The following is a 17,156-nucleotide window of genomic DNA, read 5'->3' as shown; positions in this document are numbered from 1 at the left end:
ATTAAAATTCAGCTTGGCAGGAGACTTCTTGTTCATGTAGAGGAGAAAGGGAGACAATTCCCACCATCTCCCTGTGCAAAGGGCAGGAAGCATCAGTCAGCTTCAGAAAATGAGAAACAAAGAAGAGTAAGACAGGAGACCTACCCAAAAGAACCTCCAGAATCCCCATGTCAGAGTTGAGCAGAGAATTTCCTTATTCCAGGCAATCACAGTGTTACAAACATCATGCATCTTAATGCAGTCTTTGCTGTTGTGGCTTTTATTACAAAGTCATGCCCTTGGAAAAACAAAACAAAGAGGGATAATATCATGTGGAACATTAGATCCTTGCATTTCTAGTGTTATCTTTGGGAATTCCTAGACTTTCACATAGCCATGGGTTTGCTACTGCCTTGAAGGTGAGTCATCATCTAGAACAGGGAGAGACGTTTCATCCTTTTGACTCCCCATGGAAAGGTCAAAAAAACAGTCAGGTACTTAGAATGATAAGATGGTTTGGGTTTCAAGGGACCTTAAAACTCATGCAGTTTCAACCCCTCTGCCGTGGGTAGAAACACCTTCCACTAGACCAGGTTGCTCAGCTTGGCCTTGAACAATTCCAGGGATGGGGCATCCACAAATTCTCTGGGCAACCTGTTCCACTGTCACAGTGAAAAATTTCTTCTGAATATCTGATTCAATCTCTCCTCTTTTCAGTTTAAAGCCATTCCCCTTTTTCCTATCACTACGTGTCCTTGTAAACAGCCCCCCTCCCAGCTCTCTTATTTAGGAAGGTGCTGTAAGGCCTCCCCAGAGCCTCCTCTTCTCCAGGCTGAACAGCTACAGCTCTCTCAGTCTGTCTTCACAGGAGAGGTGCTCCAGCCATCTGATCATGTTAGTGGCCCCCTCTGCACCTAGTCCAGCAGGTCCATGGTCTTATGTTGGCGGCCCCAGAGCTGAACTTACAAAGTGATTAACTTCCAAATTATGAGGATTTTTCTACATGCAACCAGTTTGGGACAGTCCCTGCGTGATTTCCAGATTTGCCTGAAAAGGCCCACAGTTTTCAAGCTTTATTACATGAATGTATCTGAAATTGTAAAATATTTGTTTGATCATATTTGGGAGAGTAATAATAACGGTAACTACTGTGGGATTTGGCAAATACAAGGAGTCATTGTTAATGTCCAAAACTCTTCAGAAGAGCCCAGGATCATTGTTCTGTTTTACAGACTGACTCCTTCGAACAGACTTCACCTTCTTTGAGGGTATCAAACCTTCTTCAGGGTCAATGACATGTCTGCAGCACAGGACTTGAGGTTGGTAGACCTTTTAGGAGCAGAGAGTAGTATTGAAATCAAGTCAGGGAAGCAAAATTCCATGGACTAGGTGCCAAGGATGCTATGTGGGGTCAATACAATCCACAGCCCCTGCTAAAAGTTACTGGACTGAGAAGGTGGACTAGTTAAAACATCCCACCCAGTAAGGACACTACAACCAAAAAGAAAGAAAACCTTTGGAACCATTGCTCCTCTCAACATCGCAAGACTGTAGAAACTCCACATTTAAAAACAGATATTGAATTTAGGACACAAATGTGTTTGAACATTTGAGTTGCAAAGAAAAGACGGTAGGAAATTAATTTCAGTTCAAATTAAGTGAGCTCCAGGGTCAAGACTGTGTTATGACCACAGTTCATTATCTTTCATTTTCTCCTTTTTAATTAGATACAATTTCATGAGCTTTAGCTTTACTGCACTTCCAATCTAATTACTGAAAAATGTTTACTTTTTAAGAAAGAAAATTGAAAATGAACAACGGAAACAACTAACCTTCTCATTGCTGCCATGCATTCAGATTAATGGTTATTTCCCTAATTAATCTAAATCACTCATCCAGTGTAATTTGGATGGCAGCAGGAAGGATGATTTTTTCGTGTACTTAAATTTTTTCTTAACAGTGGTGGCAAGATAATACATGAGAAAAAGTCTGTCAAATTTTAAACACGCAGACTACAAGCTGGGCATATTCCATAAGCCATGCCATTGCAACACTTGCAGAGGATGAAAAAAATCTCACAATACAATTTTGAACAAAAATTACCAAATTCACTGAAACCATCTCTAGGAACCTTTGAAAAGCACTTCGATCATACTGATGAGGACTCCTTGGGGAATTTCCAACACCCACCTCTTTATTTTCTCAGGCAGTCAAAGGAAAAGAGGTTTTGTTGAAGATGCCAGCATATACTAGGCTTGTCAAGATGTTTCAGGCTTAACCTTTTGAAGACTCTGATTACCCTGAAGATACAATATTCACATCATGGTTTACAGCAATAAATTAAGACGCAAGTCAAATTCTGAACCTCCTAAGCTAAAAGAATGAAAAACGTGTATGATCTGTTGCCACAGAAATATTAAGCATCTCACTGTCCTGCAGCAGCTAGCTTGGATGCTCTCCTATTCCCAGTGCCTTTTAACTCCAATGGATTTAGCTGTGAACTCTAACTCTCTGCATAACATAATGTAAAGAGTTCAACAGGACACCTCAGTATTGTCATTTCTCTTAACATAATTTCTCTGCTTTTACAACTTGGTTTCCACTGAGCCATATTTTTATTTCCCACAGAAACATCATGCATCTCCTCTGAACTACAACTTCCAGCAGAAGCAGATGGTTCTTTGCTGTATTTCTGTCCATATTGTTAGCATTTTTGTAGCATTATGTCTGATTTTGTGTGGTTAATCAATCCAGTTGCAGCATCTGTTCACAGCAGCATATTACGGGGCAATAATACGAAAACACACCTTCCTAGGTCTTGACTATTTGCTGTTAAAGGTTACTATCTATCTAAATTGAGACCTGATGCAACTGGGTGAGACAACTGGGGTTTTGCCAGCTTTCAAATGGACTGAGTTCTTCCCTGTGTCTGAAGCCAACCAGCAGCATGCTGCACATACAGCAGCATGAATTATGGAGTATGTCAGAGTTACATTATACTTCAGTATCAGCTTAAAAGTTACTTTTAGATCAGCATAAAATTCAAGGGTTTTGCAAGCAGTAAATTGGGTTCCAAACCAAAGCAACCACAGATTACTTTCCTACAGGAGTGAAAAACTCAGCCAAAAGCAAGTTTAGCTCTTCTTCACTGCTTGATGATTTCTGGTAGGCAAGCCTTATTCCACAGCCTCACAGCTAAGACTCCCCTTGCTGGTTTTTAACCACTTCCACCAGACAAGAATGAGAAAGCCAGAAGTCACATCAGGACAACAGAGCAGAGTCAAAAGAGAAGCTGAAGATGACAGCTGCACTACAAGGCTTGACAAAGGACAGGAAAAAGGTAGAAACCAGCAACAGCCACAAGGAAAGTGTAGGAAGAGCCTCTGATTCAACTTAGAAGTCAAATGAGGTGGCGGCTGTACAAAATAAGAGATTGGCATTAAGTGGGCTACAGGGCAAATAGCAGAAGAGTACCACATTATCACACCCTTTCTTTTCTCAATATTCATCTTATTCCTGGTTGAAGCACTGGAATTTCAAAAAACTAAGTCAAATGAGTTGCACAAGTGCTCTCTTTTGCCTTTTCTTAATTAAAAACACACAAACCACCCCAAGTAAATGTATGCAAAGCTCCCTCACAGTCCCACAAGCAGAAGCAATTTTCCGAGGGATAAAGGCAATGCAGACTCTATGTTCTGACTACATAAAGGTCCTGATTTCAATTTTTGTAATTTCTGTGGAAAGGTGTTGTGTGGTCATGGACTAGACAGCCAGTACCCTGACCACGGACATGCCCTCATGCTTGTCACTGTTGGTTCCCTTGCCCCAAGCAGTCACACGCTTCATGGTTTGCCTCAACAGCAGTGGAAGGAAACAGCATTTGATTAATATGGTGCTCAATAACCAGTAAGGTCAGTGATCTGGGTACATTTCTGCAGCCTTGGCATGACTCACTTTCCGTAGCCACCTTCCAATTGGAGGCTCAAAGCAATAGCCAGCATGGAATTCAGTCACACCAGAAGCTCAGGTTAGGGACTGAGAGAAAGGTCTGACCAACAGCAGCAAGAGATGGAGTAGCACACATGTTGGGCGAAGACTATGGACTAGCTGGAGACTTAACTCTCAATTTAATACACCAAGGTTAAACAAAGTGCATGGATAGTGTTTTGTGGTTGAATAAAGCCAGCCAGAACCAGACTGCTGAATGAAAGAAAAATAAAGTCCGAGGCAGGAACAAAAAAACTCAGATTTATCTTCCACATGAATGTCTTCTTTCCCTTCATGAAAACCTTTTCTTTGTTTCCAACTCACTACTTGTCTTTTTTTTGGACATACAATATTTGAAGAGTAAGTTATTTACTTGCTTCAGTTAACATATATTTTCCATGTAATTGACCATGAGGCATTACCCAAACAAAAAATCTTTGAAACAGACACGGTAATGAAACAAAGGAATGCTCCTTTTGGAAGCAATCTCAAAATACTAAAGAAACCTCCTTTAAACAACCATTGCAAAAATAATCAAGGAGAGTTACTCATGCTCACTGGTTTTAAAGTAACTTTAGCAAAAATTTCCTAATCCTTGAAATGAAACCCAGCTGCAATTAGTAGATTCACAGCTTATACAGCAAAAGACATTAGGACAGCTATGTGCAACAGCAGTACCTCTAAATCTTAGAAATGGTACATCGTTTCTGCTCAGCATTACTATTTTGCAGTACTTGACAATAAGCTGGTTGGTGAATTTCACAGGACACCAAAACACTTGAGGATTTTGAAGAAGCCTGTGAAATGTCCTGTTTCATACATTTTCATGAGCATTCTTGGATTTGTCCAGAAGACTAAAGCTGAGTTCTAAGCTAGTTTCCCAAATACTAGACAAAGTGCCAAAGTCCAACCTCAGTCCACACGGAAATATCAAGGCATATTACTAACCCAGCTTCCAGGCAAGATGAAGCTGACTGGTTCTTGCCTCCCACCTGTGCTGTGAGTAGAGTCCATGTGAACTTTACTGCATGTCAGTGGAACTGCAGGTTTACCTTTCAACCCAAAGACAGTAAAGCAGCATCCTCACACCTTGCAGGACTCCAATTTAACTCTGTAGGAAGTATGCCATCTACTGATGCACTGTTTACTATACCCTTCCTCAAGTTCCTTCACACAGCCGCTGACAAGAACCAGTCTTAGCTGTGTTTGCTGAAAAGGAAAATAATATTCCATGAATTTACAAGAAATAACAGCACTCTCGAAGCCAGTGAAATGTGTTTTATTTTAAGCCACTGCTAAAACAAGGACAAATTTAGTGCAACCTGGAGTTCGTAATCTGAAAACTGAATATAGTTAAATTACTAAAATGGCAAAACTTGTCACCATGAACAGTACAAGACCTTCATATTCACTGAGTACAGTTACATAAACATTTAGTTATTCAAACTGCTTTTGGTATACAATTGCATCACTAACTGGGCTGTGAATTACTGTAACACTGCACAAATAAGCAGCAGTTCCAGCAAATTATAATAAATTTTAGTATTAAATACTATTCAGACATTAGAATAAAGGCCCTCTAGAACTACAACACCAGCTATACAACAGGAATGTACAAAGATGGTACAAAATAAAGTTCAGTGGCTGGGCTCTGTCCCTGCCTCTTCAGAGCTCAAGTACAGTAAACGCTTGACAGTGGTGGCTCTTGATGAAAAGCCAGAATTCTTACAATAAAAATCATTCCTGAATCTTGTATTTCTCTTTGCAAATCAACTGTCTAGAACTACAGGGGTTTGCGCTGGTGTTTACTACTCACTGTGCTCCCATCTCCATCAATATGTTGCTCTTCATAGAAAAGGTCCCAGACAAAGTTACATTAGAAAATGTAACATTTAAAATATGACACCATTTTTGAGAGACCTAATTTGTCTCGGAATGTGGGTTGCCGGGTTTTGGGGTTTTGGTTGGCTTTTTTCTAAAAAGCTTATGCAATCTTTGAAAACTCAAGAACAAATATACTGCAGAAATTGCATTCATGTCTATCGCCTGGGCCACCTTTTCACATCCTTGTTTTGAGACAGAAAATCCTCCTTGATTTTAGAGTATGGGTTTGAGTTTGGTTTGGTTTTTATTTTAAGGCTTTATGCATACTTTATATTATTTATGCACCCGTTCTGAATGTTTAAACTAGTTTTAAATATGGCCAGTTCTAACTCTTGCTTTATAGAGGGTCTATTTCTCAAAAGTGCTTTTTCTACAGAATCTTACAAAACATCACAACGCTTCAATTTTTTAGAACACCAAATGTATTTATGAAGTGTTTGGGTGATTTCTGAAACAATAACATCCTAGGATATATTTTTCTCTACATAAAAATTAAATTCTTTTCAGGGTTTCCCATCCAGAAAAAATGCAAGGTGAAACAAACTCCACCTTATTATGTTTGTTTATAAAGCAGAGTTGTCTGCTTTAAAGGGACCAGAATGTGGCCCTTCGTGTTTTTACAGTTTTCACTTACATTTCTGTATTTGTGGTCAGGAGTTTTAAACAAACTCAGTACAAGTGTAATTTAAGACTTGCATTAGCAAAGAACAGTTTTTTCACTAATATGGCAGACAGTACCAGTTAGATATAGTCAGAGTAAGGTTTTCAAAGATTATTCCAACTATTAAATTGTAACAATTTTGCCAGGCTAGTTTAATGCTTTCCTAATTCCATACAGAAAGAGAAAAGTCAAGTCATTCAGAACAAATTTAAAACAATTTGTGTAGAAAACTGGTTTGATTTTGTTGCTGGTTTTCAGTAAAAATGAAGTATTTTATAACACTTTTCTCACAAAAATTTTGAAACTATGCTACTTTCCTCAAAGGCTAATAAAACAATCTCTTCCTTAATATAACATCAATCAATAGCTACACAACATATTTGATCCAATCTGAAAACAAGATTCCGTTTATAAAAATAATTTTCAGTGCAACTCTTATCTACCTAAATTTCTGAATAATTGTAAGCTTTGTGAATGGTGCAATCTTCTGCCTTTCTCCACAAAAGTAAATGAAAAGAAAAAGCACTTCACCAACTTTATAAAATCCAACATTCTGAATAAATCAGTTAAAAAATGGCTGTTCCTGCGGTGGTTTTTGCTAGTTATGTTGTAGGTTTTTTTAAATGTACAGTTTTGTACATTTACAATACCTTCAATATCTTTCTCAATGTACAGAAACACTTTACTATACTCTATCCTCATGCCCTGACATTCCTCTTGGTAAGCAAAATTTAGTCATGAGGCTCTGCTTTTAGCATTTTATTTCTTTGACATTTCAATTTTATAGGTAAATTTGTCCAAGTATATTTTTGCTGTGTTAAGGGGAAGGTGCTACACCCAGAGAACTGTTTCAAATTTTTGTCTAAAACAATGTTGAAAATCAACCTTAAAAAAAAAAAAAAAAAAAAAAAAAAGGAGGAATTTGGGGATGGGGAGAGGAAAAAAAAATCCAGACAGTTTTAATACAATTCTTTAAAAATATTTGCTACTAGGCCCGTCTTCCAAATACAGGTATTAAGATAACTTCCCCTGACATGCTTTGGGCTCTGGAGAAAAATCATTCCTGATGCCTGGACTATATTACCTATAACGATACAAAAAACCTTGAAAAGACTTTTGGTCTTTTTGTCACATACATAGATTTTTCAATCAGTGAAATGATACATGAAGTGAGGAAATAAACGGAGCATAACAGAATTTTAATTTAGTGGTGGAAGTCTGCACTAGGAGTTCACATTGGTGAGATCTCATACACAGATAAACATACATATCTCTGTGTGTATTCACATGTGTGAACACATGTACGTGCACATATAAAAACATGAAAAATCTTTGGCTCTGTGAGAGAGGTGAACTTTGTGAGATCCAAGGCAGAAATCCAGATGACAAAAGAGGACTAAAACCAACCAGGTCTCTGCAAAAAGGCCAGTGGAATGCTTTCCTGAAACACAAAGACACTGCAAGAACAGCGCTCTTGAGTTTACCACTGTGACACTTCGTAGTAATTCCTGGGATAGGGGAAATCAGAACTGTATATATGCCATTAAAACTCAGGAATAGATCTGGAGACCATATATCTCCTTGTTTGGGATCACAAACTTGTACACCATATCAACAGTATATTTTTCTCTGAAAAAGCTATTAAGATTTTTTTGTTCATCCAAAATCAGTAATGCTCTATGACTATTTGCCAAGTTTTAGGTGTCAACCTGGTAATGACCAGCACGTGCCTTTTTCTCTCAAAGGATATATAAATAACAAATCCCAAAAACCACTTTGAAACCACAGGGTCAGTAAAGGTCCAGATTTCCCTTCAGACAGAAAGGCAAATCAGCAGCATTGGTGAGAAACCTGACAAGACTGCTAAAAATATTCAATTAAAAGTGCCTTTAAAAAAATTCAGTGAAGGTAGTTAACAAAAATGAAAAATCAATTTGCAAGAAATTTCCCCTTTACATTTTTATTAGCTTTCTTTGCTAAACACATGCTTGATGAGGAACAAAGTTGTCTATATTACTGAAAAGAAAATTCATGTGTGGCTGCTTTGAAATAAAGAATTAAAACTAGTCAAAAAGATGGCAAAAATCCTCAGAAACTTCTCTCTTCTACTTTTAATGCATCTGTGTGAGAGACTGATGTACAAATTCTTTGACATGGAACTAGTGTCATAGAAGTATCTGCATACAAAAAGCCTCAGTAAAAAATGTAGCCATTTAAATTTGATTGGCAAGCTTCGGGAAACCTTACTGAAGAATTACATACGAAATTATGCTCAACTTCCCACTCTGCCCTTCTACCAGAAGTTACCGGGTCTACAGGAGTCAACAAAGGGGAACATGCATTTGCACCTCAGCAATTTCAGAGCAGACTCTCCCATCTTCACATAAAGTTAAAACTGATAAAGGTGGCTATGAAGACTGTATTAAGTGGGTAGGTCACCATTTTCTTCCTGGCAATGCTGTTCTTGGGCACATAATACCTGGCCAAGATGGATAATTTTTTCCATTATCTGCAGCAAGGTACTCCAGAGCAGATTCTTGCTGAAATCAGTGCTCTTAGTCCTGCTGTGAATGTAGCACACATAGGAGTGGGAGAAAAAGCTATCCTAACACAATGGGAATCCTGAATATCATATCTGAGACTGTCTCCTGTGGACTACTATCATAGACAAGGGCTGCTCATAAATATTTCAGTGGTATGAACACAGCAGTAAATACAAGTTATGCGTGGGTGGACAACACCGATTATGGACTGAATAAACATACCATGTGCACAGTATCACGAAGCACAGCACAGCTATTTTGACTTTCACCTCAAAGTCTTTTAATGCTGACTATTACTTAGACATTCACTAGTTGAATTTTACTTTACACATCTGTGTTCTTTCTGTCTCCTTTCAGAAGAGGAATGAAGTGAAGAGTGTTGCATCTTTGGATTTTTCAGACATTTTCCAGAAGCCAATTGACCAAAGATTTACTTAGAGCTTGATCTCCATCAGATGCTTTCTCTATCATTTCACAATATTTCAGCACTGCTTGCAAGAGATCTCCAACTTTCCAGTCTCTTTCTCTCAGTCTTCTGGAAAGCTAAGGGGGAGACAGGAGAACACAAAACAAAATATTTTGACTGGGACATCCTGATTAAGTACAGAAGTTATTCTCAAAACATTAGGTCATAAGAGATCAGTTGTAATGAGTTAATCATTATTCCCACATCTATAAAAACAAAAACTTCCTCAAGAATCAAGCACTTTACTTTAGGGCAGTCTTTACAAAACTTTCTTCTGGAGGGAGCACCATTTTCAAATTATGTGGTGCCACAGGTATGAGGGCTGTGGTTCATCAAGATTGCAGAAAACAGGAAATTCTGAACACAAGATTAAGACATTTGCCACCCCTCCCATGCCAATAATGCATGTATAAAAAGACAAAACTCTGTCTTAATAAAAGGATGTGGATTTTCCTTTCACAACATATAGTGTGGTTGGGGTGGGACAGACACTACCCTCAATGAAAACAGTGTCTTCAGAGTTGGGAAATTATAACATCTTGGGGAAGAGGAAAAGGTGATGATTAAGTTAAACTACCACTCAGGAGCAGAGATCAGTGTAGCTGAAAACATTTCTTTTCCACCAGGATCCAAATAAAAAAATCTTCCACTGCTGATGTGTCAAGCTCAGCTATATGTGTAAGAAAGCCTACCCTAAGGGAAGAATGAATTTGACAGCTTGCCCAGGAGTAAAAAACCTAACAACTTTGAGTTTGAATAAATAAATAAATAAATAAGCATCTAAAACACCCACACAAACAAACCTTATTCTCTGTAGTTTTCTGGACACCTGTCAATGCTGCATTTAGTAAACACAGTTTAGACACCTTCCTTATTCTTTGGAGCTGTAGATTCTTATTCCCTTTTATAGTCCCTACCAAGACATTCCATATATTAAAAAAGTCATGCACAGTGTTCAGGGAAATATTTTTCACAGCTACAAAATTAAAAATTCATATCGTTTCTACTATGAGATCTGTCAGATTGCAATACAAAGTTTTATAAAAAATAAAAAGGAAGACAATCTTTCCCTGCTTCTTTACCTAGCTGATGTTCCAACTGCAGCACGGCGGGTGATAGAACTGACAGAAAGAACATGGGCATAAAAACATGTATCAAACAATTAACTTCTTGAGAAAACCATTAATTTGAACAAGCAAAAAAAATCCTCTCTAATCCTGAGTACAATTTATTCTGAACACTGGAAACTTTTCTCAGTGGAAAAAAAAAACAACCATCTTTTCTATATAAGAGGGGACCAAAATCTGTAGCTATTTCTGTGAATTTTAAAGCAGAGCACAGGAAGTAGGAGTTTTATAGTCTACAACATGCAATTTTGTAAATGATGTTTGTTGGTTTATAAAAGAATGGTCATTTTTCTTTCCTCTGCCAGAGGAAAGTGTGGCTAATGTCCAAATACCTACTTCAGCAAATACAGTATAAAACTGTCCAAAGAAGTTTTCCACCACGGTAAAACTACAGAGCTGGCACCTAAAGTTTAATTTTAGGTTTAATCTCACTATTTCTTTAGATGACCAATCCGTTTCTTACTGCCAGACAAGTGAAATACTAGCATTTATTCAAAATAGGAATCTTAAAACAGCTAGGTAAGGTCTGATTAAAAACCGAATACATAAGATCTTTTAATCCAGGCACTTGCATATCCACATGGTCAGGCATCTCAAAGAAGTCAAGAATGACCTATTCTAATTTACTGGTTTCTTGTTATCCCTCCTAACAAATATATTTTGTTTCAAACACAGGTATTTAACTTCTTTCTGCCTTGCTGAGGATAACATGTACCCTTAAGTAAGAGCATACCCAGCTGCAGCAAGTAATAAATACCCTGCCCTGATACATGCTAGCAGTACTTTTGCCTTTTATGCAGCCACATCCCATGGGTGCCTCATTACCCTGCTGCGATCAGCTAACACAAGCCTTTCCTCCCTTCCAGAACTCACCACCTGCTCATATAGGAACCATCTGTTTGCGATGTGCCCTGACCCCGGGCCGGTTCCCCAGGAAGCCGAGGTAACGCCCGAGGGTACCCAAGAGATGCCCCAAACCCGCGGCTGCCGAGGGACCAGGACACCGCCGATGGTTTCCTGCTGGGCTGCAGCGCCCTCTGGAGGGGCTCGCGCAGCTTTACAAGAGACAGACCCGGGCACCGCTAGTTCCAATTTAATTCGGTCTGGGTCAGAGATCATTCCAATTGGAAGTGCAACGGAATAAAAAGCAGGTAATCATTCTCTGCCTCCGGGGAGGGAAACAAAATTTCAATTTATTTTAACATAACTGCATCTGCAGAACTAAAAATAATCTATAAAACTAAGTGAAACAATTAACTACTGTAGCATTTTCAGGACTGCCTGACCACTGCCTGCCTAAAGGTCTTACCTTCAGGTGTAAACTCACTATCAATTTATGACTGAAGCGTCAAGTAGAAAAATATTACCATTTTTAAGGAGGGCACACATAACAGACACTGCTATTTTCCAGAGTGCTCTTTGCGGTATGTCCTCTTATTAAGGTAGCTGGAGTCATGCTCAGATACCCAGCCAGCTAATAACATCTTTCCTGTGTGTCCTGCAGCATTGGCTCAAACCTCAGCACCACAACTTTGCAGTCTCTTAACTCAGAGCTGGCTGAAAGAACGAGACACTAAAGGAAAAATTAAAAAAAGAGGCCCTGCCATTGTTTTCTCTTACATATGATATTGCAATGGAAGATACCGCTGTCTCACATACACAAAAAATAAATTATTATCAACACTTGTGGGTCCTACCACTATCCTACCTGAGTATTTGCAGTAAGCACGAAACAGATGAACAGATCTTCAAAAGAAAGCAAAAAACCTCATGAAGTCAGAATTACTGAATTACCTAATTACCTAACCCCAACTCATTCACATGAAAAAACCTTCAGAGAATGCTCAGCCAAGCATGAGAGAACAGAAAAAGCGATTTATTTTCTTCTTTGTGTTAAGGCACTTATAATCTGTAACCAAGAAAAAACATACGAATATAAGGATTAAAACCAACAATTTCAAATAGCACAGAAGTATTCTCAAACTGCCTTCCAGCTTACAAAAGCACAAAGTCCACTCTGTCAGAACTAATGTACAACAAAACATATTCCTGAAATAATTCTAAATCAAACATACCAAGCTCCAGAAAAAGAGAAGAGGACACATATTTCTATATGCCCAAAACACATTTCCAAACTTTCTGGGAGCTTTCAAATAAGAATGCAAAACTTCCTACTCTTGAAATCAAATACACATTCCACAGTTAGAGAGGCAGAAAACCACCCCAAAGTTATCATTCTCTTTGAGTGGTAGGAAGGGAGGAGCCTCTCTTAGGAAAATTCACAGCAGGTACAATCTGGACTGGCCTCCAGGTACCTTTCAGATTCTTACCACAAGTCTCCAGTAACTAAGCACCATAGGTGCACACATCCATCCAACTCTGGGAGTCTGTTTTGTCATACTGACCTTTACCTCCCAGTAACTCCCCTTTTCTCCTGAAATTATGATGCAAGCTTTGGAAAGCCCCAAGCTGAAGAGTCAATATTAAATTTCAGAACTGAGAGCAAGCTTTTTCTTCCTAAATATACTGGTAAGTACGTTAAGTCGTTTTTGCCAAGATCTTAATTGTTAAAATCATAATAATGGCATCACATTAATGCTTTTTCACATTACCAGGTCACAAAATATAAATATTTGATAATTATCATTCCTATGAGCCTCATCATTAGACACAATGCCTATATATCTATTAAGGTAGCCTTTCAATAACCAGGTAATGATAAAGTAATTTCTTGGTTGATTAAAAAAATACAGCTTTAATGTAAGAAGTTCCAGATTATCATGTGTAGTTTGGTGTGCAGCCATGAAATAGTTTTTATGATTTTATAGGAATAAAAAGTTTCTCTTACATGTTTCTGATGGAAATACTCAGGATAGCATGCATACCAAAATACTGAGCCTTTCCAAAGAGATACAAATTGCTAAAGCCCAGTGCTTTGTAAGTTTGATCTATAAAACCAAAATAAAGGCACCTAAGAATAAAACAATCTTATTGAGACTGCTTTTTAATAGCTTTGGTTTCACTTGCTGATGGAATAAAGACATAATATTTACTTATAAACTAAACTTCTTTCTAACAAGAAAATGTGAAAAAAAAAACCCCTAGACAGAACATGTTAAGTTAGAAAAAAATTGCATGACCAAGTTCTCAGAAAGATTCAATTTATAGAGAATTAAATACTTAGTAAAAAATGCTTGAAAAAATATAATTTTCACCAAGAAAAAAATGTTGTAATTGCGTCCTTTTTGGAGTAAAAGAAATGAAACAAACAGCTTTGATGAATACTGGTTTATGTATAGTATTAAACAGGCTGTTCCACTTTGACCTCTCAGGATTTAGATGATGATTTTCCTCAGCACTGAACAGCAAATAAAGTAATAGCAGCTGGTACATCACAGCAAATGGAAGTCAAAGAAATCCTTCCCCTTTCCCACCATCCATCAAACCCAAGTACTTACAAAGACAAATTCCCTTGCAGCAGTGTCACGAAAGTGAAGATCAGACACCTCTGTTTCAGAAGCTGCCAACCACTGGAGTGCTGCTCTGAGCTGGGGGTCCACTAGATTTGGTTCCAGATCAATATTCATTATTGATAAAGTCTTTCGGATTTGCTCCAAACCTAACATTAAATATAAAATCGTCAAATCTATAGCTTCAAATTGTTTCAAAATAATCTCTGTAGTTCCCTGTTCATAGACTATGTTATCTTAGAAAAACTCAATTTAGTATACACAGATAATATGAAAGGAAAAAATTACACTGGTCTCAAGTGTTTCAGCACTTTCTTATTAGGAAGGGCCGTCTATCCCATTTACAACAGTGTGCAAACATAGCTGAGTATTAAAAGATACCTAAACTACATTGTATATTCCAAATGACAAGGAATTTAGCACAGACTTTCATAAACTGAACAGCAATGGCTCTCACATGGTCCATCAGTTACTTCTGTTTCCAGCTGCTATTTTTTGCTATGCCTTCATCTAGTGATTTTAAAAAGTGTGTATTTCTGAATTCTTTCCTGCCTCTTGAACTTCTCCAAAATATATTGCTGGTTTTACCAAGGCATATCCAGTTTTTCAACACTTCTTTTAAGAGAAGTTCCAAAAATTAGTATTGGAAGAGCAGCTGTGTTAATAACACTTAGGAACTACAGTATTATCACCTTCTGTTCCCAAGCTGAGTTTCTGTATCCAGCTACCACGGTGATCCTTTGTCACACTCCCAGAAACAACTAGGAACATACACAGTGCTCTCCAAGTTGAAGTCACTACTTCCAGACTACTGAACTTGACTCTAGAAACATGGAATGTATTTGCAACAAAAACATATATCCATGTTGAGTTTACCTCAATCTCACTACTCCTCCAACTAAGATTATGAAAACCGAGGTACATAAGGTATTCATTCCTAACTGGCAAAGTCAAGCAAGTTGAAACAGATTCCCCCAGGAAGTAAAAGAAAGAGAAAATTAACTAGTAAAACTGTCCAACAAAACTGTGCTTTTAATGGATAACTGAGTATTTGTCTAGGAGCCCCAAAATTTAACTTACTAATAGGGGAAAGAACAATTTTTAAAAAATTATGACAGTGGGTGGAAAGTATTGTGGTAACATTGCTGGGAAATTTTGGTACATTTTTTTAGTCTTATAAAATAGATGTACATTTGACAATAAGGCTTTGATTCAAATTCTTTGGTGAACAAAGCACAGTCAGCTTAGAAAAAGCCAGACACTTTCAGGTATGACATGAACAGAACTTCCAAATGTGCAAGACCAGGTACAAAGGTTTTCTACCTAGCAACAGTCCTACAATGACAAACAGAAAGAGCCTTTTCAAAACAATAGTGAGAAGGTGAGGAACTTATACAGGAAAAATTTCACTAGAAAATCCTTAATACAGTATAAAGCAGCCTGTTGCACTACAGACAGCAGGTGACATCTAAACTGTGTAAAGAAAAAATCCAATCACTATTCTAGTTGAGCAATTTGAATATTTTAGATGCCAGAACTTTTTTAAGTTGAGACCAAAAGAAAGCAATGACATACTGATAAAGCAGATGAAACCTACAGAGCAGAAAATATTTTAATTGTAATTATTCTGAGGAAAAAATACTCAATAATTTAGTTTTCTTTTCTTATATCCTTACAGTCACATCTGATTTAATAAAATTAAGAGATGTTGGTCATTTACATACATTTTCCAGGAGTTTAAAAGGAGAGGAAAAAAACCCAAACAAACCAAAAAACCCTAAACCCACACTTTTTCTGCTTACATCAAAACTACTTGAAGATGCGCAACAAGGCTGAATAACCTCTGTAAGGAAGTAGCAGAGGTTTCTGGAAACGCTTACTTATCTTCAAAATATACCCAACACAAAGAAGAGCTCTGTTACAACTTGTTCTAACGTTAGCTCATCTTAAAACCATCTTCACGCACTGTGTATTCAGGCTTTTTTCAGTTAACAACCTCTGGCACATCAATCAGACTGGAACCAAAGCACAGAAAACTTCTACAAACCACAAAGTCGTACCAAGGTTCTGGACAGACCACATGTCACACTTCACTAAGAAGAAAGAGAATAGCAAATGCATCGAATCCAAGATTTTTATTGTTTTTCATTACTCTCTCCCACGATCAATGTGTCCAGTTTGAGTAACTTCTTCAGCATGTTGAACGCAGCCTCGCGGATGCATTGCCATGGCTCCTTATCAAATATTGTTAAAAAAAGTTAAGCTGTGCATATAAATTCCCACTTTCAACAAGCTGATCAAAGTTCCCTACCTTATATTCATTAATGCATATGAGCATCAGTAACTAGCACTTCCCAAAGGCTGTAAATTTCAGTGCATTAAGAGGATTATGTAGGGCATTAATCTAAGTATACATTCTGACACTTGACTAACATTCATTATGATGAATAGGGATAATAGAGTTGTCATCTTGTTTTGCAGACTACAAAGGCAAAGAATTAACAAAATAACTAATGGAGCGTGCAGAGGACAAGAACAGAAGTATATGCTGGAACTGACATTACCTTCTACAGGATCCTTGGAATCTTCATCTTTATCTTCTGTTCCATCACTGTATTTTAATTAAGAAAACAAAAATATGAATCCAATATATGTACTAAAGGTAGTAAATCCTAAGACTGTAATGAAGGTTAAACAACAGGAAGATCATAAAAGAATTAAGGAGTGATCATGAAAAGCAGCTTTGCTTCTCACACCATTTCATGTTGTAAACAGACTTATCATCAACTTCACAAGATTTGCTCTTAGGAAAAGAAGGGAGAAGAGAGAAACAAGAGAAAGGTGTTAAAGGTGTTACTTATTGATTTTAATAGTTTTGCTTCACATGTGAAAAGGTTGAGCCATCTTATGTCCCAGATATGAACAGCTATAGGTAAGCCATAAGTGGTCTATAAAAACTAATTATTAAGCAATTTTGAAAGTTTACACAAGCTAAGGGAAAAAACCAAGAAATCCTGTAGGAAGCAAGCTCTAGTTTGC

General features: G+C 37.6%; 1 protein-coding gene and 1 long non-coding RNA gene across 4 annotated transcripts in view; one reads left to right on the top strand and one right to left on the bottom strand.

The window, feature by feature from the left end:
• Nucleotides 1-6,040, top strand: part of LOC108446595 — a 12,099-nt gene extending 6,059 nt beyond the window's left edge. Inside the window, exon 4 of the long non-coding RNA XR_001861818.1 lies at nt 770-6,040. This is a non-coding gene — a long non-coding RNA (uncharacterized LOC108446595). The remainder of the gene's footprint in view (nt 1-769) is intronic.
• The window catches only part of AKAP11 (A-kinase anchoring protein 11), a 35,735-nt gene continuing 23,808 nt past the window's right edge, over nt 5,230-17,156 (bottom strand). For all 3 annotated transcript variants that reach the window (XM_017733574.1, XM_008633146.2, XM_017733575.1), the window contains 3 exons: nt 16,682-16,728; nt 14,106-14,266; nt 5,230-9,597 (listed from right to left, as the gene is read on the bottom strand). In XM_017733574.1, the coding sequence (XP_017589063.1) occupies nt 9,451-9,597; nt 14,106-14,266; nt 16,682-16,728 (355 nt within the window). In that variant the 3' untranslated portion in view covers nt 5,230-9,450. The remainder of the gene's footprint in view (nt 9,598-14,105; nt 14,267-16,681; nt 16,729-17,156) is intronic.

The sequence above is a fragment of the Corvus brachyrhynchos genome, unplaced genomic scaffold, assembly GCF_000691975.1.
Source record: "Corvus brachyrhynchos isolate BGI_N302 unplaced genomic scaffold, ASM69197v1 scaffold202, whole genome shotgun sequence".
NCBI classification, from domain to species: Eukaryota; Metazoa; Chordata; class Aves; order Passeriformes; family Corvidae; genus Corvus; species Corvus brachyrhynchos.
This window is presented reverse-complemented; position numbering and strand designations above follow the sequence as displayed.